Raw genomic sequence first — 21,255 nt, 5'->3', positions numbered from 1 at the left:
TTCAGAGTATAGAAAAAGGCCATCCATGGTGAGCACTACACAAGTTAAGTCAACAACAGTAAGTTTTGGGGAAGCTCACCATACAACATTACATGACCATTACAGACTTGGAAACAGACGCAACTATACAACTATATTTATATTTATCCATTTATTTATTTTTATGTGTTTAGTACAGGGTCTACAGGGTCTCACTATATAAATAAGACTTGTAGGGATCCTCCTGTTTTCAGCCTCCCAAGCATTGGGATTACAGGTGCACCCCACAGGCCCAGTCTCAATTGCCATCTCAGCGTGCCCCCGGGGTGGGGTCAGCACCACATGCCAGGGATCGAACTCCTGGCCCCAGTGTCTGCCTAAGTAGGAACTTTAATCTGCTGCGCTATCTGGCCTGCCTCAAACAAAACTACATTTAAATGGAACCCAGCACCCATCGTTACGTGAAAAGGGTTGCTCACTTAGCTACAAGCTACAAAAATTATTTTAAACTGAAGCATAATTTTTTCTAAAAGCCTTTGTAATTGATAAAGCACTTTTACAAAGGAGGGCTAATTTGCTCATGAGAGAATAACACAGATAGGAAATATAAAAGTTCTGTATGATAGGCAGGTCACTATATCTCAAACATCCATTAGTTTTAACAGTTATTCAAAGGCAAAAAGAAAGTTTCCAGTACTGATCTATTTACTCCAAATCTGTAGGTATGTCCATTAGATCAGCTAACAAGCTTCACCTAATGATGAGGGTGAGCTCTTTGTTTTGATTCTTGGATTGGTCACAATCTCCGGCTCAAGCAAAACTATCTATAGGTCTTGGACTTTTTGAGGAAAATGGTGTGGTCATACCCAAAGGCCCAATCTAGCTCTAACATTCTAGGCTATGCCTACACCTGTCAGTACCCTCCAGCCAGATTGCCTTTTCCATACTTGATTCTTTTCCCGATGTTGCACCTGCTTCCTTTATTTCTTAACTTGACACAACTCCCTACTGGACAAGGAGACTCATAATTTCATCAAATCCCTGTCAACAGTGATTCTAACTCACTGTCGTCCATGGTCAACAGATTTCTAAAATCCTCACCATCTGAGATCCTACTTTCTGGCATTTCCTTCTTTGTACTATGTCCGGTCCACAAGCACAAGCTAATCCTGGTCACTTTTTCATTAGCAACCAAACTGTGATAGCTGGGATAAGGTTTAGGTTGCAAAGGATCATGGTCTTCATCCTACAGGCAGACTCTGCCTATGACTTCCTTGGTCTCTATGCTTCCAGGTAATGAGCAACCATGTTGGAAAGCTCTAGGTGGCAAGAAACTGAGAGCAGTCAGTGGCCAACAGCCAGCGAGCAGTGACAAAAGCCAATTTTCTGACAGCCTATGGGAAGGCAAAGCCTGCCAGCAAGCCCTCAGCGTCGAAGCAGACCCTGCAGTCAACCCCGGGCTATTCCCTGGAAGGCAGCCTCTGGGATAATGCTGACAGCTAAGCCATCCCCACGTTCCTGACTTGCAAAGAACTCTAAGAAAGTCTGTTTTTAAGCTGCTCAGTTTGTAAGCAATTCCCTGTACTGCAGAAAAGAACTAATACTTCTCTGTATGCATGAATGAGGGAGATCTTCAGAGGATCACTGGAAAGAGAATTGACAAGAACACTGTGTGCCTCTCGGACTCCCAGATCTCAGTGTCTCTACACCAGGAGATTAATGAGGCAACAGTCTTCTTAGAGCTTCAGTCATACTAAGTAAGTGAGAAGCACAAAGCCTCACTGAAGACCAGGCACATAGTAAGGGACACACAGGGAAGAACCTTACTGCATCAGGCTGAAGTGCAAATAGCAGTCCAACCTGAAGCATGAAAAGGAACGCATCTTATGAGAACACCGTCATGTCAATGGCTTCCGCAACAAGATAGGAGAGAAGCCTAGAAGCTGCGTACACCACGAAGGTCACAGACCCTGAGCGTAGAGGGAATGAGAAAAGACAAGCCCCACCTACACTGGAGACGTGGAGCTCAGAGGGAACCGACGTAGAAACTTAGCTTGCTCAGCTGGGAGGAGAATGCAGCACTTTTGGCTCAGTTCAATTTTCTTCCCAATGCCAAATGCCAAAATGAAGGGAATGCATTTCAGATAAAATAACAACTCAATTGTTCTAACATTTTTCAACACTGGGGACTGAACCCAGCACTTCACACAGCTGACACAAGCATTTTATCACCAAGCTTTACACATGGCAAAGCCCAACCACATTGAAGGACTGCTTACTCCTAATGAATGTGACTTCTGGTGTATCTTAAGCAAAAGGGTACCAGGAGAAAAACTCATATGTTCACGTGTGTGTGGCTACCTCTCACACATATGACAGTGCTTATATGTGTAAGAACCTCAATGATAAGCTTCAAATTATTTATTTTAAAAATCAGATTGAGGGGACTAGTGAAATAGCTCAGAGGACTAAAGTGCCTCCTTAGGCAAGCCTAGGGACCGAAGGTTGATACCCAGGTACCACAGGCCATGCCAGCCCCACCCCCAGGGCTAGCTGAGCAAGCCACAGTCCAGCGCAGTGGCACACACCTGTAACCCCAGCACTGGGGAGGCTGAAAGCAGGAGGATCATGAGTCCGAGCTGAGCACTGAAACCCTGCAACAACCAAATACATTAAAAAAAAAAAAAAAACAAGCAGATTAGGAAAGAATGCAACTTAAGAAGGAAATGCAAGAATCCTGTGTAAGAGGTGAGCCATTTATAATGCACTATTTCCTCGCCAGCAGCAGAGAAATCAATATTTACCCAGCTAAGCCAAAGAAAGATGGGCCTATCACAAAATACATTATGTTTAGCATTATATTGCATCCAATAACTGAGATGAGTATGAGAACTAACATTGGCGCAGCGCTTCATCGTTTGCTGAGCACCTGAAAGCACCGTGCGCCACTGAGTTGTCACACAACTAATCCATGAGAAGCAGAGGCATTAATATCGTGAGTAAGGAAAACGCAGTGCTGAAATATCAGATAATTGACGTACTTCCAAACAAGGGAGAGCTCAAAATGATTCCAGATTTCTAAACCTAAATTCCAGTCCAGAATTACAGATAGCAATCTACATAATCACTAAGAGAAATACGAAACGTTCCCACAATAAAGTTGGTCCTCACCGTAATCTTTATTTTTGTGTTAATTCATGAAATAAAAGTAAATTTAAAATTTTAGAAACTGCAGTTACACATCTACTTTTTTCTTTAATGGCACCTTCAGATTCCATCGATGCCCCATGCAACCAGGAAGGACAATTTTTTGAGCTAATGTTCTCCTTTAGAAAACAAAGATCTAGAGCCAGGGAAAAAGCTCAAGAGCTTTAAGCACCTGCCTCACAAGTGCAAGGTTCTGAGCTCAAACCCCAGCACCACAAAAAAAGAAAATTAAAAAAAAAGATTGAAAACCACCTTGCTGCTGCCTCCAGGGAGCAACACGGATATACAGCGGTGGCAAGGAGAAAAAGGAGGACAGGATGCTGGTGAGAAGCGGTTTTTGAAGGGGTCTCACAGTGAAGTCCATGCAATTGCACCTTGTGGGAACTTCTTAGAAATACAAACTTCTGAACCCCACTTCTGGAAGACTGAATTAGAATCAGGGTGGAGCCCAATAATCCGTACATGAAAAGATCATTCTGATAAATAGGTACTTTGATCACTGTCACATATGCCTTAATTTCTGGGAAGGTGAGGTATACAGGGAATAACTTACATCAACAGATAATGAAAGGCTTATTAAAATATAACAGGTTCACAGTCTGAGACACATTTTTTGCTTTTAAGTGAATTTGGTCCACTCAACAGTGGGATTACCTTGTAATCCTCAGAAACAGATGCTGATGATTTGTGCATCTGCCTGACGACAGGGCAAGACTGGTTATAGGTCTCACTCTGGTTTTTGAGTCTCAGGACCAGATAACACTGACACAACCAAAGAGACTGGGCAAAGCCCAAGGATAACTACTTGTCCTTGGAAACTCTTAAGAAGAATGCCCACTTTAAACAAGATAATCTCTCTTAAGAGACTTGGCTAGGACACCATCCATAAAATTTATAAATCAATCTTTTTCATAAAAGCAATAACTCAGACAATTTAAAAATAAGCACCCAACTCCCAATAAGATCTGCTACTGCATAGAGTGCTAACTATATGCCAAACACTGTTTTAAGTGCTTTACACATGGCATCTCATTATAAACTACTATTTAGATTCCTAATGTCCCCAATTGCAATCTTTGGAGATAGATGTTATAAATATCTTCATTACATAGAAGAAAAAGCTGAGGCACAAAAACTTGAAGTTACTGACCTCAGGAGAAATGTACCAAGAGACGTAGTTGACACTTGAATCCAAAGTAGTTTACGCTTATCTACCATTTCAATTACTACCAGGCATTGCCCTTCAACATTTTAAACTTCATAAAATTAGCTCCAAATCAACTTGAACATGATGAATTTGGGTTCAAATTATCCTGAAAAATAGCAGCTTGACTCTCCAGTTTTCAGATACTGCCTCTGAACATACAATAATTCCCGTCCACTGTGACAGATACTTTATACAACATCTTTTATAGTGAAATAACACAACCACAAAAGGAATAGAAGTACAGTGTGTCACTGATAGAGGGCAAAAGTCTTACAAATTTAACACTATGGGCATGAAAGCTTGTGTAATTCCATATATCCAAATTATACGATAGAAACAGAAGGAGGGCCGTAACCAGCCATTAGAGACCTGGGCCAATCAGTAAAGTTATGACCTCTTCAGTCCTTTCAAAGAATGGTACCTAGGTAATCTAACTGATAAGGAATGGCGTGTTTTCTAAAAGTCAGACTGAGAAAGTGTGCTTCAGCTTGGCCCCTCCGTGTTTCCTCTGCAATTCATTTCAGTCCGCTTCAGTTTTCTTGGTGCTCCTAATGGGTATGCTCCAAGGTCACTAGAAACCCAGGCCAGCAGCATTTCCATCAATTGACACCTGCACAAGCTATCCCAGAAAAGGGCGGAGCCATGACTGAGGCGCAGGCCTCTGCCATAGGCATGGACACAGTGGCTCTGGCAGTCAGAAAGAGGACCCCTGTCTTCTGTCCTCCCTGCCAAGCTTCAAAGCAAGGAATAAAAAAGTCCAAGAATGAGAATTCTTATAATTTTGGACCCAAACAATGAGAAATCCTAGCATTGTGTACATCATTTCTTCCATCTGTTGTTCAAATTCTTTTCCTCACATCATTGCCAAAATTTGGTTGATAATAATCATGGCCATAAGAACAAGGAAGTAATAGTGCTCATCGGGTAAAAGGTAGTCTCCACTCTGCAAAGACAGATCCACTACTCCTTGTGAGGCTCAGCTTTCTTCTGAGATGTGTTATTTATTAACTCAGAACAATGGTGTTTAAAGAATTTAAGTGCCTCACCTGGTAAATGCCAGAAAGTAACTTAAAACCTTCCTGATGGGACTGGGGACATAGCTCAAGCACCTGCCTCGCCAGCACAAGGTCTGAGTTCAAGCCTCAGTATCGCATGCTGTGCTGGCCCTGAAACTAGGCATGGAGGTGCATGTCTGTGATCCCAGTGCTGGGAGGCTGAGACAGGAGGATCACTACGAGTCCCAACTATGTACTGAGACCCTGAATCAAAAAAAAAAAAAACAAAAAAAACACCAAACTGTTATCTATTCCTCTTGAACTTTTCCCCTAACCAGTATATAGTGGCCTTCTTTATTTTATTTGATCATTCTGGGCTTGAAGTTGGACTGTCTGAGAACAGGATTACTACACCTGCTTTTTTCTGAGGTGCCAGAGCATGTAATATTGTTTCTATCCTTCGAATTTTAGCCTATGAATTTTTTTATGAGTTAGGATGTAGAGTGTGCCTAAGGAGAGTCCTATGGAGAGGAAACATTCTCTCAGGCTTTCACAGAGAGCAAACTGGTCAAGAAACGGCCATGACTCATCCACATGGCTGACACTGACAAAGGATCTACAAACTGTGGTACAGGGTTTCAGGACAAATCCTGAGGGGATTTGATTGACCTTGTCAGATACAAAAGTTATATTTCTTGTTATATAGGTCTTGCTTTATCTTGGTCTTAACCATCCAGCAGAAAAGTATAAAATGAAAGTAAATAAAGTAAAGCCATATTAATATGCTGAGCTATGAAAGGCTCAAGTCAACAACTTTTGATATTGCTAGTCTTACGGAAAACCCACTACTGTTATGGACTACTAGAAAATATTGTAATATTTTGCTGAATTCATGTACCTAATGTATTTAAATGATAATGTAATACCCATCTCTGACAAAACTAAACAAAAAAGGGAGACACAAATGAACAACCATTTGGTATCTGTATATTCAAATTAGTTAGGATAGATATACAGCTGCATTCTCTTATTTCAATGAATAGAGAGATTAGTTATAATAGTGTTTGTGGACAGGATGTCATCTCTGCATCTTGTGCAATGAATAACCACTAAGACGACAATATGAAATGTATTAATTATTGAAACTGTGTTAGTAATCGGTTTTGAAACTTCTCATTGCTATTTGTTTCTCAATAAAATTATTTTTTAAAAAGTTCCTAAGAAAATGTCCCATATTGTACAGTAGTACAAATTGAACTCCAAGTGTCGTTACTGTTAGAGAATTATTGATTTTATATTACTGTCTCCCTCAGTTTCTAAATATTGGTCTCGGTTCTGCTCTTCTAAATCACATAGAAGTCAAATTTCTCTTCCAGGAATTTCTCCCAAACAGGAGTAAGAGAGAGCTAGGGCTTCCATGACCACACCAGCAGATTTCTTCATCTTACTGTTCTGTAGCGTCCTATACATCCTTCTCTCTTATGACTGATATTCAGCACTGTGATTATTCATTCACATTTCACCCTGGTAGTCTATAAGCCTTGGTCACAGATGCTGCCCAAGATCATCTGTATATTTAGGATAAGTTGCTCAACACAAAACTTTTTATTTTTAAAACTTTTAGTGATGGATTAATTCGCATACCATAAAACAACTCTTTAAAAATGCATAATTTTAGTGACTCTTAGTATATCCTAGGAATTGAGCGACCAACATCACATCTAATTCCAGAACATTGTCATCATTTCCGAAAGATGTCTGGTGCCCCCAGTACTCACTCCACTCTGGATTCTCTCAGACACTGGTAAACAATGGCTGCTCTATGCTCACGGATTTGTACGTTCATATAAAAGGAGCAATACACCATAAGGCCTGTCCTTATCACTTCCATGTTGCTTGATTCTTATCCCTTTGTAATATGTTTTGAAAGGGGCTGTAGGAGCTTTCCGCCTTTCCTCACCTTTTTTAGATAGTTTTGGTGATTCGGATCAGCTTGTCAGCTGGTACAAAGAACCCACGTGGGATTCTGATAAACACTGCACCAAATCTTAAGTCCAGCTGAATTTCACTTAGCACACTTATGTCTTTGAAGAAATGAACACAAGATGTCTTTCCATATAATGAGAATTTTCTCATGCATTGCAAAACTCAACAAAGGCTTCATGCTCTACTTGTGCTAAATGCATTTAAAAAAAAAAAAAAAACATAAGTAACTGGGGCAACCCATGAACAAGAAAACCTAAATAATTCTTCAAAACATACACACACACACAGCACCTTTTGATTCTTACCTTGCTTTTTTCAAAAGCACTACATTACATGTCAAATTTTTCAATATACAACTATGGCCTTTTTCCTTATGTTCAGCCATAAACTGTCCCATTTCTTTCCCTTTTAGCCATCTGACATGACCAATAACAGTAGAAAGTTGAGAGACCTGAAGGACACATCTCCGTCCACCACCATCCTTTAGAAGGAAGTCCAGGCAACTGCTTTAGCACAGCCGCAAACAGAGCAACCTGAGCCTGCATCTGTCCCCGCCTCCGGCTGTGTGTGAGCTCCCATCCACTAGTGACTTTAAAATAGGCTTCCCCATGAACAAAGCTAAACGTGATTTCAGCTCTCCTCTGCCTTCTGGATGGAGAAAGAACCCTAAGACTAACACATACGCTATTAAGTCATCCCAGCTGCTGTTTACACAACTTGCTGCCTGGCTTTGAATGTCGTGATAGAACCAAGTTGCTACAAGCAGATTATTTGTGCTGCTTGTGTAAGACACTGGCATACTCTTTTCACATTTTAAATACTGGGTCAAGAGGTATCCAGGAGAAAAAAGAAAGAGAGAGAGAGAGAGAGAGAGAGAGAGAGAGAGAGAGAGAGAGAGAGACCACAAGGTACAAGATAAATTTTAGAAAATTTCTTTAACAAAGCAGAATTTCCTGGCAATCAAAGACAACAAAAAGGATATAATGATTCTGCAGTGTATTATTTCATTTGTTTCTCATAAAAGAGGCCTATATCAGTGGATCAGCTTAACATATTAAGCCCTGTCACTGAATTCAAGAAAGTTACATTGGTCACTGTTTAGGAGATGGTAATGGTCCTGTTAAAGGATAAAGAAAGGCTTGAAGTTTATTTTTTAAGTCACCCAACAGTAATAACCTGGAAGCAGGACTGAACTGTACCCCATGAAGACACTATCTTCTCATCAACTTGCATGGCCTCAAGTGGTAGAGGCAATGACAGGCTGCAGCTAGAGATTAAATAGCAAGGACAGTCAGTTTGCTCTGAAATAAAACTGTCCATTTCAGCTGTTCTTCATCATTAGTGCAAATACCTGTTCCTTATAGGAAAATCAGAAGGCAGATGTAATGCTGTCCTCCAGCAAGCGCCATGTCAACTCAAGAATGGACTCCCAGCATATTTCTTAGCAGGAGAAGTCTAGGTTTGATGACAATATTAATTTCATTATTCAGCAAACACATCTGTGTGTGCTTGGGATGTGCCAGGCAACAGGACAATCATGCCCTTAAGACCTCATAGACCATCTTGTTTGAATTTAAGGGATTTTGCAATTCATATTGCCTCTGGAAGGTGTACACCACAAGCACAATGTCTAGAAGGTCACTCTATACTTGAACAGTCTGTGATTCGGTAGAAGGTACACAGTTTGACTGACACCGTGTCCCTCAGGGTACTAAGCCTCAACATGACATTGGGGTTGAAGAACCTATTTGGGTTAGGACCAGAGTCCAAAGCGAAGAGATGACTTCCACAGGATGTGAGTGATCAAGTCTGCATCTTACAGACAAACAAGACTGCTGGATTAAGACCAGGACATACCTGACTCGTACCTTTTGTTTCAACGCAAGCCCAGTTTGCAGAACAAGTTTTAAATCTGCAGTTAATACATCCACTGCGAGACACTGTGTGGTTTCCCTGGTGATACACCACAGTGCACCAACACCTTTAGCAGTTAAGCCCCATGCACCATATTGTGGGGAGAACTACGCAATTACTCACTTCACCAAATGGTGACACCTAGCGCTGCTTGCTAAACTTCTTCAATCGTGCATCTAGAAAGACCTTTGTTATTCATGTTTCAGTTTGGCTATAAAGTTTATAAATGGGCGTCACAATGGACAACATCATGACTCTCGATTACCAGAGACAGAGCTTTTTCTCTCAAAACACAATGATGTTCTGTGTTCTCTCTGGCTATCTATCATTATCCTGACTAAAAAACATAGCTGTATTTGCATTGTGATGAGTATTTATTTCTTAAATTAAAAAAAAAAAAACAATCATGGGGTTTCAGAACCAGGCTACTACTAAATTAGGTATTTAAACAGTGAGAGAGAAAGAGAGAAACACGGGAACTAGCCCTGACAAGAGCTCTCTTTAATTCTGCCAATGTGATGTGTGCTTCTGCATGGACATGGGGCTAATTATTTGCACTAAGATGCTGCTGTAAAATAGAAACACTCAAGAGGCAGCTTTGTGCGCTTCTTCCTAAACCAACACTTGGATGGAGTGATTCAGTGTAATGTAAGGTAATCATCTCACAGCCAAAACCCCATCAAGGCCCAACAAACAAATTACAGTAAAAGGCTACCACTGAGACCCTGGCGGAGGTACCATGGAAGCCACTCTACCTCCTGGGGCTCACCAGAATGAATTCTCTGTGACACTCTTCATCGGCTATGGCTTGGCTTCCACTTCTGCCGTGACTAGGAGCTGCGGTGCACTCGGAGCAGACTTTCACACTGGCACCTAAGAAACAGGCATTCTGTGCCACAGTGCACGGGCGGATGCTTGAAACACACTCCCATTGTGTGCATGTATTTCATGACCCTCAAAAGTTTAAAAACTGACTTTCTTAGTCACATATTGCACAAATACTAACATCATCTTTTTAAAAAAAGGAAAGCGAGGTATAAATGGTATTCAGATGCAATTAGATTCCTTCCGAAAATAAATCACCTGTCATCAACCCTACGGCAGGCAACTGAGTCAGCCACAGGCTCCGCCACCCCACTCATTGTTACTTAACTGTTGAGGTCCTGTGGCACATACAGACATGTTCAGATTAACGAGGATCCTATAAATAGGGACATTAAAAAGACCTAGATGCCTTTTCCCTATGAAATGTTATTTTTATTTCTTAATTTTTATTGGTACATCTTCGCAGCACATAATGATTACGTTCACCCAGAGAAGTTGGAACATGTACTTAAGTGAGATTCTGCACACTTATGTTCCTGTGTTTCAGCTGAAATCCTAAGCACGATGCTTCCACAGTACTGCTATAGCTCTTAAAGGAAGCTAAAGCAGGCAGACGATGCAGAGATACAGACAAACCCGTATCTCAACAAATCTTGGTACGCTCCTCAATGCCACAAGAGGAAGACAACACAATCCACACCTACACATTTCATCCCAGTGATATCCCGCTTCACCTCAGGTCTCACAAAGCTGAGCCGAAAGTCAGCGAAGGCCCCCGTCTGCAGGGACAGCATCTCATCACTGAGTTACAGCATGTTGCAGCTTTCATTTCCCAGCAGCCTACTTGTTTGTATTGCACTGGATAATATGAAATATTAAAAATTTAATTACTAATTAATCTCTCCCGCAGCTGCTCATGGCTTTTGCAAGCTAGAACAGGGAGCACAGGAGAACAGATCCAAGGCACCACCAGTCTCCACCCAGATTACATTAGGGCCAAGCCCTCAGGCCAGTGAATTCCTAACAAAAAGCCTTCCATACAACACATACAATCCTGGAATAATTTCAGATTACCTCTTAGAATACTGCTCTGGGAACCTTGAGATTGCAATTAGATGTAGCCGCGGGAATACATAGCGTTTAAACTGAGTTTCACATAGACTAAGAATTTACAATACTTTTTAGCATGTTTTCCACAGTGAGGTTGAAGTGGGCACTTACAGAATAAACAGAATGCAAAAAGGATCAGCTCCAAACTTCAGAGACCCCAGGCCTTAAAGTGAACTCCAGGCGCATGCTAGTAATCACACAAAGAAATCCGAAGGATTGCAGAAACAGCGGTTTGAGCTCAAATGTAATTCCTGCAATGCCGAAGCAACACTATCTCTGTGAAGCAACACTATCTCTAAGGGTGATAGATAGAGTTCCCATGCCCATTTTAGAAACACAGTAACAGCCATGAGAAAGAACCTCAAACGTAGTCTGGCCAAGTTTAAGTCAAGGAGTTTAGAGGGGACCTCAAGGAACACAAAAGACAGTCCTCTTCCTGTTGGTAAACTTGAAGACAAAGCTATCAAAATATGCACCATCCAATCCTATCCATTGATTCACAATCTCTTCAGTGTTTTTCATATAACCGTATGACCTACAGAGGCTTTCAATGTTGACAACAAATGTTTGTTTTCATACATCAAGCAGTTTTCTAGTACCCGGTGAATAATTTTATTTAATTAGAACTGAGTTCAGTTACAACGTCATGTACCTGGAGGTTCTGCAGAGCTCATAGGTTAAGGGCTCAGGCCCACACACTGGCCCTACTTCAGAAATCCACGCCAAGCCATGAGCCACCAGGTTGTCCATACTTTACCGGGCTTGCCCACGCACTGAAGATACTCACGAGACAGCCAGGTTAGATGATTTGAAAGAAAGGTCCTCAAACTCAGGAAACACCTACACTTACCTGTGCATTTTCAAAGCTATGATAAAGGGCAGATGAACAGAAGAGGCACACAGAGCTAGGCCGGGAGTCCTGAGGTCCTTGTGGAGACCTGACTGACTGGCTGACCAGCTCTCAGAACACAGTCTCTAGAGACTTTAAGGGTATGTCTGTCATACAGGCACAAGCTATTATCAGCCAAATCTCCAGGTCCTCTCTCATTCCCAGCTTATACAAAGTAGAGTTGAAAGTTCAAGGGTCCTCAGGACAGGCTCTTTTTGGTGACCAGTCCCCATGAAGGGTCACAAAAGATAGCTGTCACCCAGAACAGCCAAACAATTTGTTCATGTATTTATTAGCTTCTAGAATTTCTTCTTCTGAGAAGTGTGTGTTTATCTCAGATGTCCACTTCTGGATTGGGTCTTTAAATTTCAAGGCCCTAATGTTCTTTTAGTTCTTTATAAATCTAGAGAGAAGACCTTTGTCTGAATGCTTTTTAGTTAAGATTTTTTTCCCAACTTGTAGGTTGTCTTTTCACTCTGCTGGTAATTTCTTTTGATGTGCAAAAACTCCTCAATAAGAGGAGGACCCACTTATTAATTCTTCCAAGTGTTACCTGTGCAGTTTGACTTTTGCTCATGAATACACTTCTCTGCCAAAAGTACACAAAAAGGGGGAATATAAATGAAGGACTGTTTTGTAGTGGAAAAAAAAAAAAATATATATATATATATATATATATTTGTATATGCAAAACAGTTAGCACTGGGCTGGTGAGATGGCTCAGTGGTCTAAAGCACCTACTTAGAACAAGCTAGCAAAGCACAGGGACTGCGGTTCAATCCCCCAGCACCACATGCCAGCCAGCCCCACCTCCTGGTGGGCTGAGCTGGCCACACACACACAATAAATAAATAAATAAATATTTTTTAAAAATAGCATAGATATACAGCTACTTTCTCTTAGTTCAATGAGAAGAAAGTTTTGAACTAATAGTGTTTAGATAAGATATCATGTCGGCATCTTGTACTACTAATAACTACTAAAAAGACAAGCATATGCAATGGCTTAATTCTTACAGCTGTCTTGCTAATCTATTTTGAAACTATCTCATTACTACTTCTTTCTCAATAAAATTATTTTTTAAAAAAACCACCAGACTATCCAAAGGAGTAAGGAACTTAGGGCAGCAACCAAAGTAAAACAGAATAATGTTCAAATAAAACACGCTCCCTTGTCCTGCCACTCTTATTGTTTAGTGTGCTAGTGTGATTTGAGGAGTATTGCACCAGGTAGGAAGTAGAAGCAGAGGCTATACATGTGCGCATGTACCACATATGTGTATGCATCTACCTTTCTTTCTTTCTTTCTTTCTTTCTTTCTTTCTTTCTTTCTTTCTATTTATCTATACAATTTCACAGTATCACATTAGTCTAAAGAAAATTCCATCTGATCTTTAAAGACAACTGGACTAAACAATAAATACAGGCCTAGATGCAAATCACTAATATGTCTGAAAATTATCCCAAATCATTCAGTTCCTACTTCCAACCCTACCAAACTTACTCTAGTGAAGCAAAGACAAACCTGTGCCAAGAACTAAAAGACCAGACCAACTCTGTAAAAACAAGGAGCCTGTAACTCCTCCCTTGTCTTCTAAGACAAAAGAATTTCAGTGTAACACCCTGTGCGGCTTCTCCAAAGAATCCAAGCTATACTTGTACTAACACATGGCATCCCAAGGGTGGGGCTTAGATATACACTAATTCAAAGGCATCACACAGTCATAAATTTTCTGTTTACATTAGAGTTATGTTTTTGATATATCTAATCCTTTGTTTCGTTTCCAAGATGTATTTTTTAAAAAGAGCCATCAGAGAGGAATAAACTAATTGTAATGTTACATGGAGCCCAACCGGGTTGCCGCTGTTATCCCAGCAAACCTCTCTGCAATGACTCAAGGGAAAAATGAAACCCTTCATCCTACTTCTAACTGAAACTTTCCGAATAATGATCTTTCCCTCTCTGAGCCCATCTTTACTTCTCTAAAGTAAGATTTCAACCGCATGATCTCACGAGGTTCCAATCTCTGACACCCTACAGTCATCTGAGGTCTGCAGTTCCGCCACATTGCATGCCTGCTACTCCAAAACTGTTCACCAGTGTACACATTTCTAACTTCTTAGGAGTGAATTCCACTGGAGGAGTTTCATTAACTAACTCTGTGGTGTCATGAATGTACGTGTACACATCTCATGAAAACTTTGCTAAGGGCAAAATCTCCCCTAAATCCACTGCAGCCAGAAACACTGCCATCATCTACCTTAAATTTCTCCCTTAAATTACTGAGACAGCACTTGGGCAGAGCAGGGGCTACTACACATAAGTGCATTCGATTTTTGAACATGTCATCCCGCTTTCCAATTTGCTTGCTCCACATTGCTATTAGAATAACTTATTTTTCATACAAAGTATTAATTTTCCTACTCCTATCCTTTCTCATTCCTGTTATTCTAGTACCATGAACCCACGGGGTTCCCATAGCACGTGGGGCCAGGAGGACATGGCACTTCCAGTTCCATGTGGTTTTCCCTGGCACTGGGGAAAAAAAATTATATATATATATATATATATATATGGAATTATTTAAAGGAATTTAATAAAAGAATATATATATATTCCTTTAATTTTCAAAACATACTTTAAAGACATTTAAAATATATATACTTTTAAACTTAAAACTATACATATTTTTTGGTACAGGGTCTCCCTACACAGCTCGGACTTGTAGTGATCCTCCTGTTTTCGGCCTCCCCAGCACTGAGATTACAGGCAAGCACCAGTCTCAATGGCCAGCTCAGCAGCGTGCCCAAGGATGGGGCTGGCATGGCATATGGTGCTGCAGATCTAACCCTAGTCCCTGTCCTTGCCTAAGTAGGCACTTAGTCCGCTGAGTTAACTCGCCAGCCTGATATTTCTGTTATTTTATAGCTAAACCATTTTAAGACATGATGAGCCACATGGTAATGTAAAGAGCACACTGAGGCCCTAAGTTGTGTCACTCTGAATTATTTATGGCCTTAATCCTTCTGTACCATCAAGAATTACTCTACAGAAAGGTCACATGGACACCAACCTTTAATATCCCAATAACTAATTCACAGTGGGATCTCAATATATGTCCAGTGAAAGAATGGAGTGTGAAGATATGAAATTAAGATATATTGCCCAAATAGACTAGTGGACAAATAAGTGAACAGAACTAAAACTGGAAAATCTAGAAGTAGGAAGTACTTCTTTTCGTTGTTGTTGTTTCCAGGAATGGCACTCAGGACCTTGTACTTGCTGGTAAGTGCTTACGCAACCGAGCCTAAGTATTCCCAGCCTAGGGAATACTTCTTTAGGAAAATCATGATGATGCTTCAGAAAAGGATACTTTCAGGAGATCCACATTTTTCAGAACTGTTATGTGAATAGAGTGCTCCGTGACCTCTCACTGTACAAACATCCACACGGACATCATTTCCCCCACGTCTCTGAGTCAAAACAGCCTTTGAAAGGTGATTCAGAGACAGATTTGGGAAGAGCCACAACACAAACTTGACTGGGGAGAAACCCTTACCTACTGGCCTACTTCAGGGCGTTGGGTGACTCACTGGGTTTGAGTCTGAAGTTTGCCTTGGTTTAAGAATAGAAATGACAAAGATGGACATCAGCAGTCTACATTTCTAGGACTTTTCAAGTACATTTTAATTACAATACAATACAGTTTACTGTAGACATCATCTTCTTGTGGCACATATTTTTAACATTTTACGTGTGTGCTTATTATTCTCATAGCATATAATTATGTTAACCAATAAATACTAACACATCTAATTCAGCTGCACAGAGCGAAGTAATTCAGAAGGATGAGCTGTATCTCCTAATTCACTCTTCCTTTCTTAAATTAGAATAATCGACAAGAATAGACTGGATCATCCTTTAATTTTTCAGTAGAACGTTCACATTAAAAGTATATTTTATACTAATTACGAACTTACTCTATTTAGGGATATTATAATTATCTTTAAATCTCCTAAACATTTTCCTTCTTACATAAAGAAATGTTGATATTCAGGGAACACTATTACTCATAGAACTGAGTTCATACCTTTTGTCAATGATAAAGTTCTTAAAAAATAGAACCTGACACCCTCAGTCTGCTTTTAGCAATTAAACGTCAGGCACAGGCATAAACTGAAGACTCAGCTGTGCTCTCCAACAGTAGTTTTATGGTCGAAGACAAGTCACTTACCTGCTAAATCTTAGTTTCTCATCCATGAATAAGAAATAAGTGCACCATCTATACCTCAAAGACGGAAACACTGTATCTTAAGTGAAAATAGAGGTGAGAGCACCTCCCCAGGATCAAACTGCTGTCTAACTCCCAGTGATTATGAGCTTGTGTGCACAGTAAGATTGCTCAAACAATAACAGAACTGTTGAATAAAGCCATTAAAATGCAGTGGTTTAGGGAGACATGTGTAGACACACCCTTCAAGAATGAAGGGTATATTAAATGAAAACCTCACAGCATAATCTTCTCCACATACACTAGGTTATACAGTCTTAGAAGAAGGAAAATAAGATCAGACACAACCTCTACTTAAAAGAAAGAAAGCAGCAGTGCGCAGAATCTTGTGGTGAGTTGAGAGCCATCAGTGGCCCTGCTGTCCCAAAGTATTTGCTTGTGTAGCACTGCAAGGCCACTGAACATTAAATAGCAACAGCAGTGGCTTCCTGGACAATGCTTCTCAGCCCTAAATGCCTTCCCAAGCTCGCTCCAGGGTTGGCCTTGCTTCCTATGTTCCATGTTCAGAATCAACTTTAGCTCTCCTACCCGCAGCCTTTCAAGGCCTCCCATTCTCTGCTCAGAGCAGGCTGAAGTCTTTGGGGACAGACAACGTGGTATGCAAGCTATCAGTAGGAACCACGCCATCCTTAGTCTTCTTCTGCACTCCCCAGTTCAGGCCCAGGTGCTCACGGTGTGCACATAGCCTGGACCATCCTGCATGCATCTCCTTCTCCTCCTTTCTCTACAGAAGCCCTTCCATCCGCATCTGGCCAAGCATGCAACCTTCTAACTAGAGCTTGCAGGTTGCCCCACCTTCACAACAGCGTCTTACTCTCTCCTTTGCACTGGGACCACCCTGGTCCTAGTTTAACGTACACAATATTAGAGACTATCCAGTGATGAGGAACGAGTCTTCCCAGCTCCCTTCCCACCTTCTGCTTTCCTGCTCCCATCCGATCCCCCACAGGGCATGCTACACACCAGCAGCTCAGTTCATAGGGACAGGGAAGAATCACATTTTTGCCACTCACAGGGCTGGTACAGACAAGGGCAGAGACAGCTAATGAAGAACTCAAATCTAGTGCATTTTGCCTTCTACCCTGATGCCAATCCCAGGAGAGGTGTAGGAAGGATAATAATAAAGCACTGCAAGTTTGTGTGCAGTTAATTCTCAATATGACAGGAACACAGAAGCAAGAACTGGGTTTTTAAAAAAAAAAATTGTGAAAAGAACCATTGCCAATATACTAGTTGCTGCTCAAGAACTGCAGTGAAACCCAGAGTAGTGAATGTACAGTCACCTAGTCACGCAACTGTCATACAGGACTAAAACTACACAGCAACAAAAGCACGTGTCCCATTGCTTTACAGCTAAAGTTCTGATGGCCATCATCTTAGACAGAGGAGCCCTGAAAAGATTTTCTTTGATGCTCTTAAGACCTCAGGGCAGGAGGGAAGGATCAACAAGAGTGGAGTATCAGCTTTCCAACATGAAGGTAATAAACTAAGATGTAGACAAATATCCAAGCTCCAAAGTAAACAAAAAACTGCAGGAAAAGCTGGTGACAAGGCACTACTTGCATTTAAACACACAGAATAACTGCTGTCACATACTTGTGACGAATCTGAGGAGAAACTGATATATTCAAACTGCAGATGCCAGTGTAAACTATGCGAAGCTTCGGAAAGCAAAGAACGTAGTTGTACTCCTCAATGTCAGCATCCACTGGTAGAAGTCTGAGAGTAGGAGACAGCTCCAAAGAAAATAAACATGAATGTGGCTCTTATACCACTACTCAGGACAGCAACAACAAAATTGGGAACCACCTCAGCGTATAACACAGGAGTATTCTTTACCTTAGACCTTCACCTTAGAATCCTTCGCCTTACCCTTAGTTACTGTAAATTATATTTGTGGGTATTCTAACAATATGTAGCCAAATATCCTAATAGACAAGGCCAGAAAAGGAGGAGAGTAACGCAATAAGAAAAGATTTAATTTGAATAAGATTTTTGTCTAGTAATATTCTTGTAAAGTAAATCACTCATAAAATCAATTTCAGAAGTTTCTGCCACTCAACAGCACATGTTGATATTACATAAAAAGGTAATTTAGACCAAGATTAAAGGAGGATGGAGGAAGCTTAGCATGCATGGCTGGTCACGCAGAGAGCCACACTGGGTGGCACTGACCTGCAGAGGCCGAGGCTTGTAGGGAGAAGTGGACTCGAGGTCAGCCAAGATACTCGTCAAGGAGTCGATCTCAGCGTCCAGGCTTGAGCGTCTCTCCTCAAGGGTCTTCCCTCCGGGATTTGTCTGGGAGAAACAACACACGTGCATTAAAAATAAATACCATATTCATGTAATTTATGAAAAGAATTACAAGTTCCAATTTAAGTACACTCTGGCTATTTAAGTTCTTCTGCGTATCACTTTTTATAAAAGCGCTCATAACGTGTAGGTAGAACTATCCCTTTTTGATTAAAAAAAAAAAAGCTGAAAAACAGGAGGAGCTCATTCTAAGGTTATAGCTCTAGTCAGATACTTCTCTGATGAAAATACAACAAAAAGAAAATAAATGCTTCCCTCGCAGCCCTTAAGGGACAAAAGCCACCTAGGGCACATCGCAGGATCACAGTATACAGAAAGCTCTGGACAGAACAATGATGCTGTCTTCGAGCAGCAGCTGAAAAAGAAGGGCGATGGGTAGACCAGAAAGAAAACTCAGCAAGAACTATTATTTCTATGTGAGAAGAAGATAACATACCAACATCAGCTTATGCAAAGCACACAAGAGAAAGAGATGAGTCAGAGCTCGGGCCACGGAGACACTAAGGACGGAGCTGGGCCACGTCTCCATGCCTCCTGTGTCAATGCCCACGGATCCTGCGTCTGGAGCCAGTTATCAGAAAGCGGAGCCCACCTGCAGAAAACAGTGCAGTGCTCGGGAAAACAAGCGAACAACTTTCCTGAAGTTGGAGGGAAGGAGATAGAAAGGGAGGTGGCCCCAGGATTGGAAACGGTGAAAGAAAAAGTCTTTTAGGCTGACAATGCAGGAACGGTCATCTATGTACAGTACAAAAGTCTCTTAAGATTCCATCAAGACACCAGGGTATATTTTAAGCAAGCCAAAACTGGAATGAAATCATGGGTATTTACTGTAATCTTATTAACTCTATTGGGCTCGTCAAGGAAGGACAAATATCAGGAGCTTGTCTGATATCAGCAAGAGCTTAGAAAACACATTAGCCAAGAAACTAGGATATCTTTAGTAACAACAAAAATAGGCTGCCCTGATGGACTAACATTAAATCTCACCTCACGAGGTAACCTGTCTTTTTAGTGAATATGTGACAACAGGCATCGCATTCAGACCACCAGTTCCCTTGTGCCCGAGTCCTCGCTCACCAAGACTTTCTCTGAGTCTGGTTTAAGCATGCACACAAAAGCCCTAAATGGGACCTGTCACATGCACCAGCCTCCTGTGGCTCCAGCCAGCATGCACTTATCCCCCCACCCCCTCCCCGTGCTATGACTCCCTCCAGGCACCCTGACAGAACCGGCATGGAGGAAGCTGTGACCCAAGCCCTGAAGCCAAGCCTCGATCACCACTGTCTACCTCAGCCATTCCATATTCTGGCTTGCGAGCCACCTGTCAACACGGGGACCTCTGATCACATCATCTACAGTATCCTGCTCATGATTTTCTGCATGTCATTCTTCTGTGTCACTCTATCATTTTAATCTATTTTACTTTTCAAGTGGTATCTAGCAATATTGGCATCTAGAAACTACATCTTATCTACATTTGTCCATTTATGGCCAACCTCTGCCCTAGGACAATGCAAATATTGTCACAGCAAAGTTTTACTCCTTGGTGCATCTTCAAAATCTTGGTCATTCAGGACCTGACTCAGGTAAAGCTTCACTAAGTATTTTCAATCTTTCTTTCCTGTCTCTCTCTCTCTCTCTCTCTCTCTCTCTCTCTCTCTCTCTCTCTCTCTCTCTCTCTCTCTCTCTCTCCCCCTCCCTCCCTTCTCCCTCCCTCTGGTACAGGGTCTCACTGCACAGCTCAGACCTGTAGTGATACTCCTGTCTCAACAGGTGGTATTTCTCTTAGACTATAAAGTTTCCTGTCTTACTAAACTTTTAAGGTCAGTGGGACTTACAGGCACTCCCCACCATGCCCAATTTTGGTGGCTGGCATTGAACAGCACAGCATGCGGTCCCAGGGATTGTACCCATTTCCTTGCACTTGCCAGGCAGGCACTGAGACCGCTGAGCCATCTCTCCAGTTTCGCTAAGTATTTTTGAGTCAATAAATTAAATAAGAAGGACTTTGTCATAGGTGAAGTCAGTAATCATTTTCTCATCAATAGTTTTTGGGTGAAAGGAACTGCAGATACAAGAGGAAGCCAGGGATACTCACACATATGATATAAAGGGCAGTCAGAAAGGCTATGTGTGTGCACACACGTGAGTATGTGGGTGTGTAAGGGCTAGGTGGCCTCAATGTCAAGTACACACTCCTGCAAGTGTGAGTTCTTCCTCAATTTGCTGTGAAAAATAAAAATGTACTGCTACACTGAAGTTTGTACTCTTCCTAGACTATCAAGTTTCCTGCCCTGCTAAACGTTTAAGGTCAGTGGGGCTTTTTCTGCGCAATGGATTTGTTCAGGGTCTCAGTGCTTCTACCACAGAACACTGCATCTGTACTGCAAGGGCCCTGCAGCTATGAAAGGGGCCGGGTGCAGCTCAGGGGCTGAGAGGAGTTCCCTAGAGTCCTTGTCTGTTGTCTGTGAGGCATCCATCCACAGCATCATTCTGGGAAGGAAGGAAGGAAGGAAGGAAGGAAGGAAGGAAGGAAGGA

At 41.5% G+C, this 21,255-nt stretch overlaps 1 protein-coding gene across 7 annotated transcripts in view; it reads right to left on the bottom strand.

Moving 5' to 3' along the window:
- Positions 1-21,255, bottom strand: part of Lpp (LIM domain containing preferred translocation partner in lipoma) — a 658,136-nt gene that overhangs the window by 305,562 nt on the left and 331,319 nt on the right. For all 7 annotated transcript variants that reach the window (XM_023700939.1, XM_023700942.1, XM_023700943.1 and 4 more), the window contains one exon: positions 18,579-18,701. In XM_023700939.1, the coding sequence (XP_023556707.1) occupies positions 18,579-18,701 (123 nt within the window). The remainder of the gene's footprint in view (positions 1-18,578; positions 18,702-21,255) is intronic.

Source organism: Octodon degus, unplaced genomic scaffold (genome assembly GCF_000260255.1).
Source record: "Octodon degus isolate 3935 unplaced genomic scaffold, OctDeg1.0 scaffold00128, whole genome shotgun sequence".
NCBI lineage: Eukaryota > Metazoa > Chordata > Mammalia > Rodentia > Octodontidae > Octodon > Octodon degus.
Note: the sequence above shows the minus strand (reverse complement) of the source record. Positions and strands in the feature narration are given on the sequence as shown.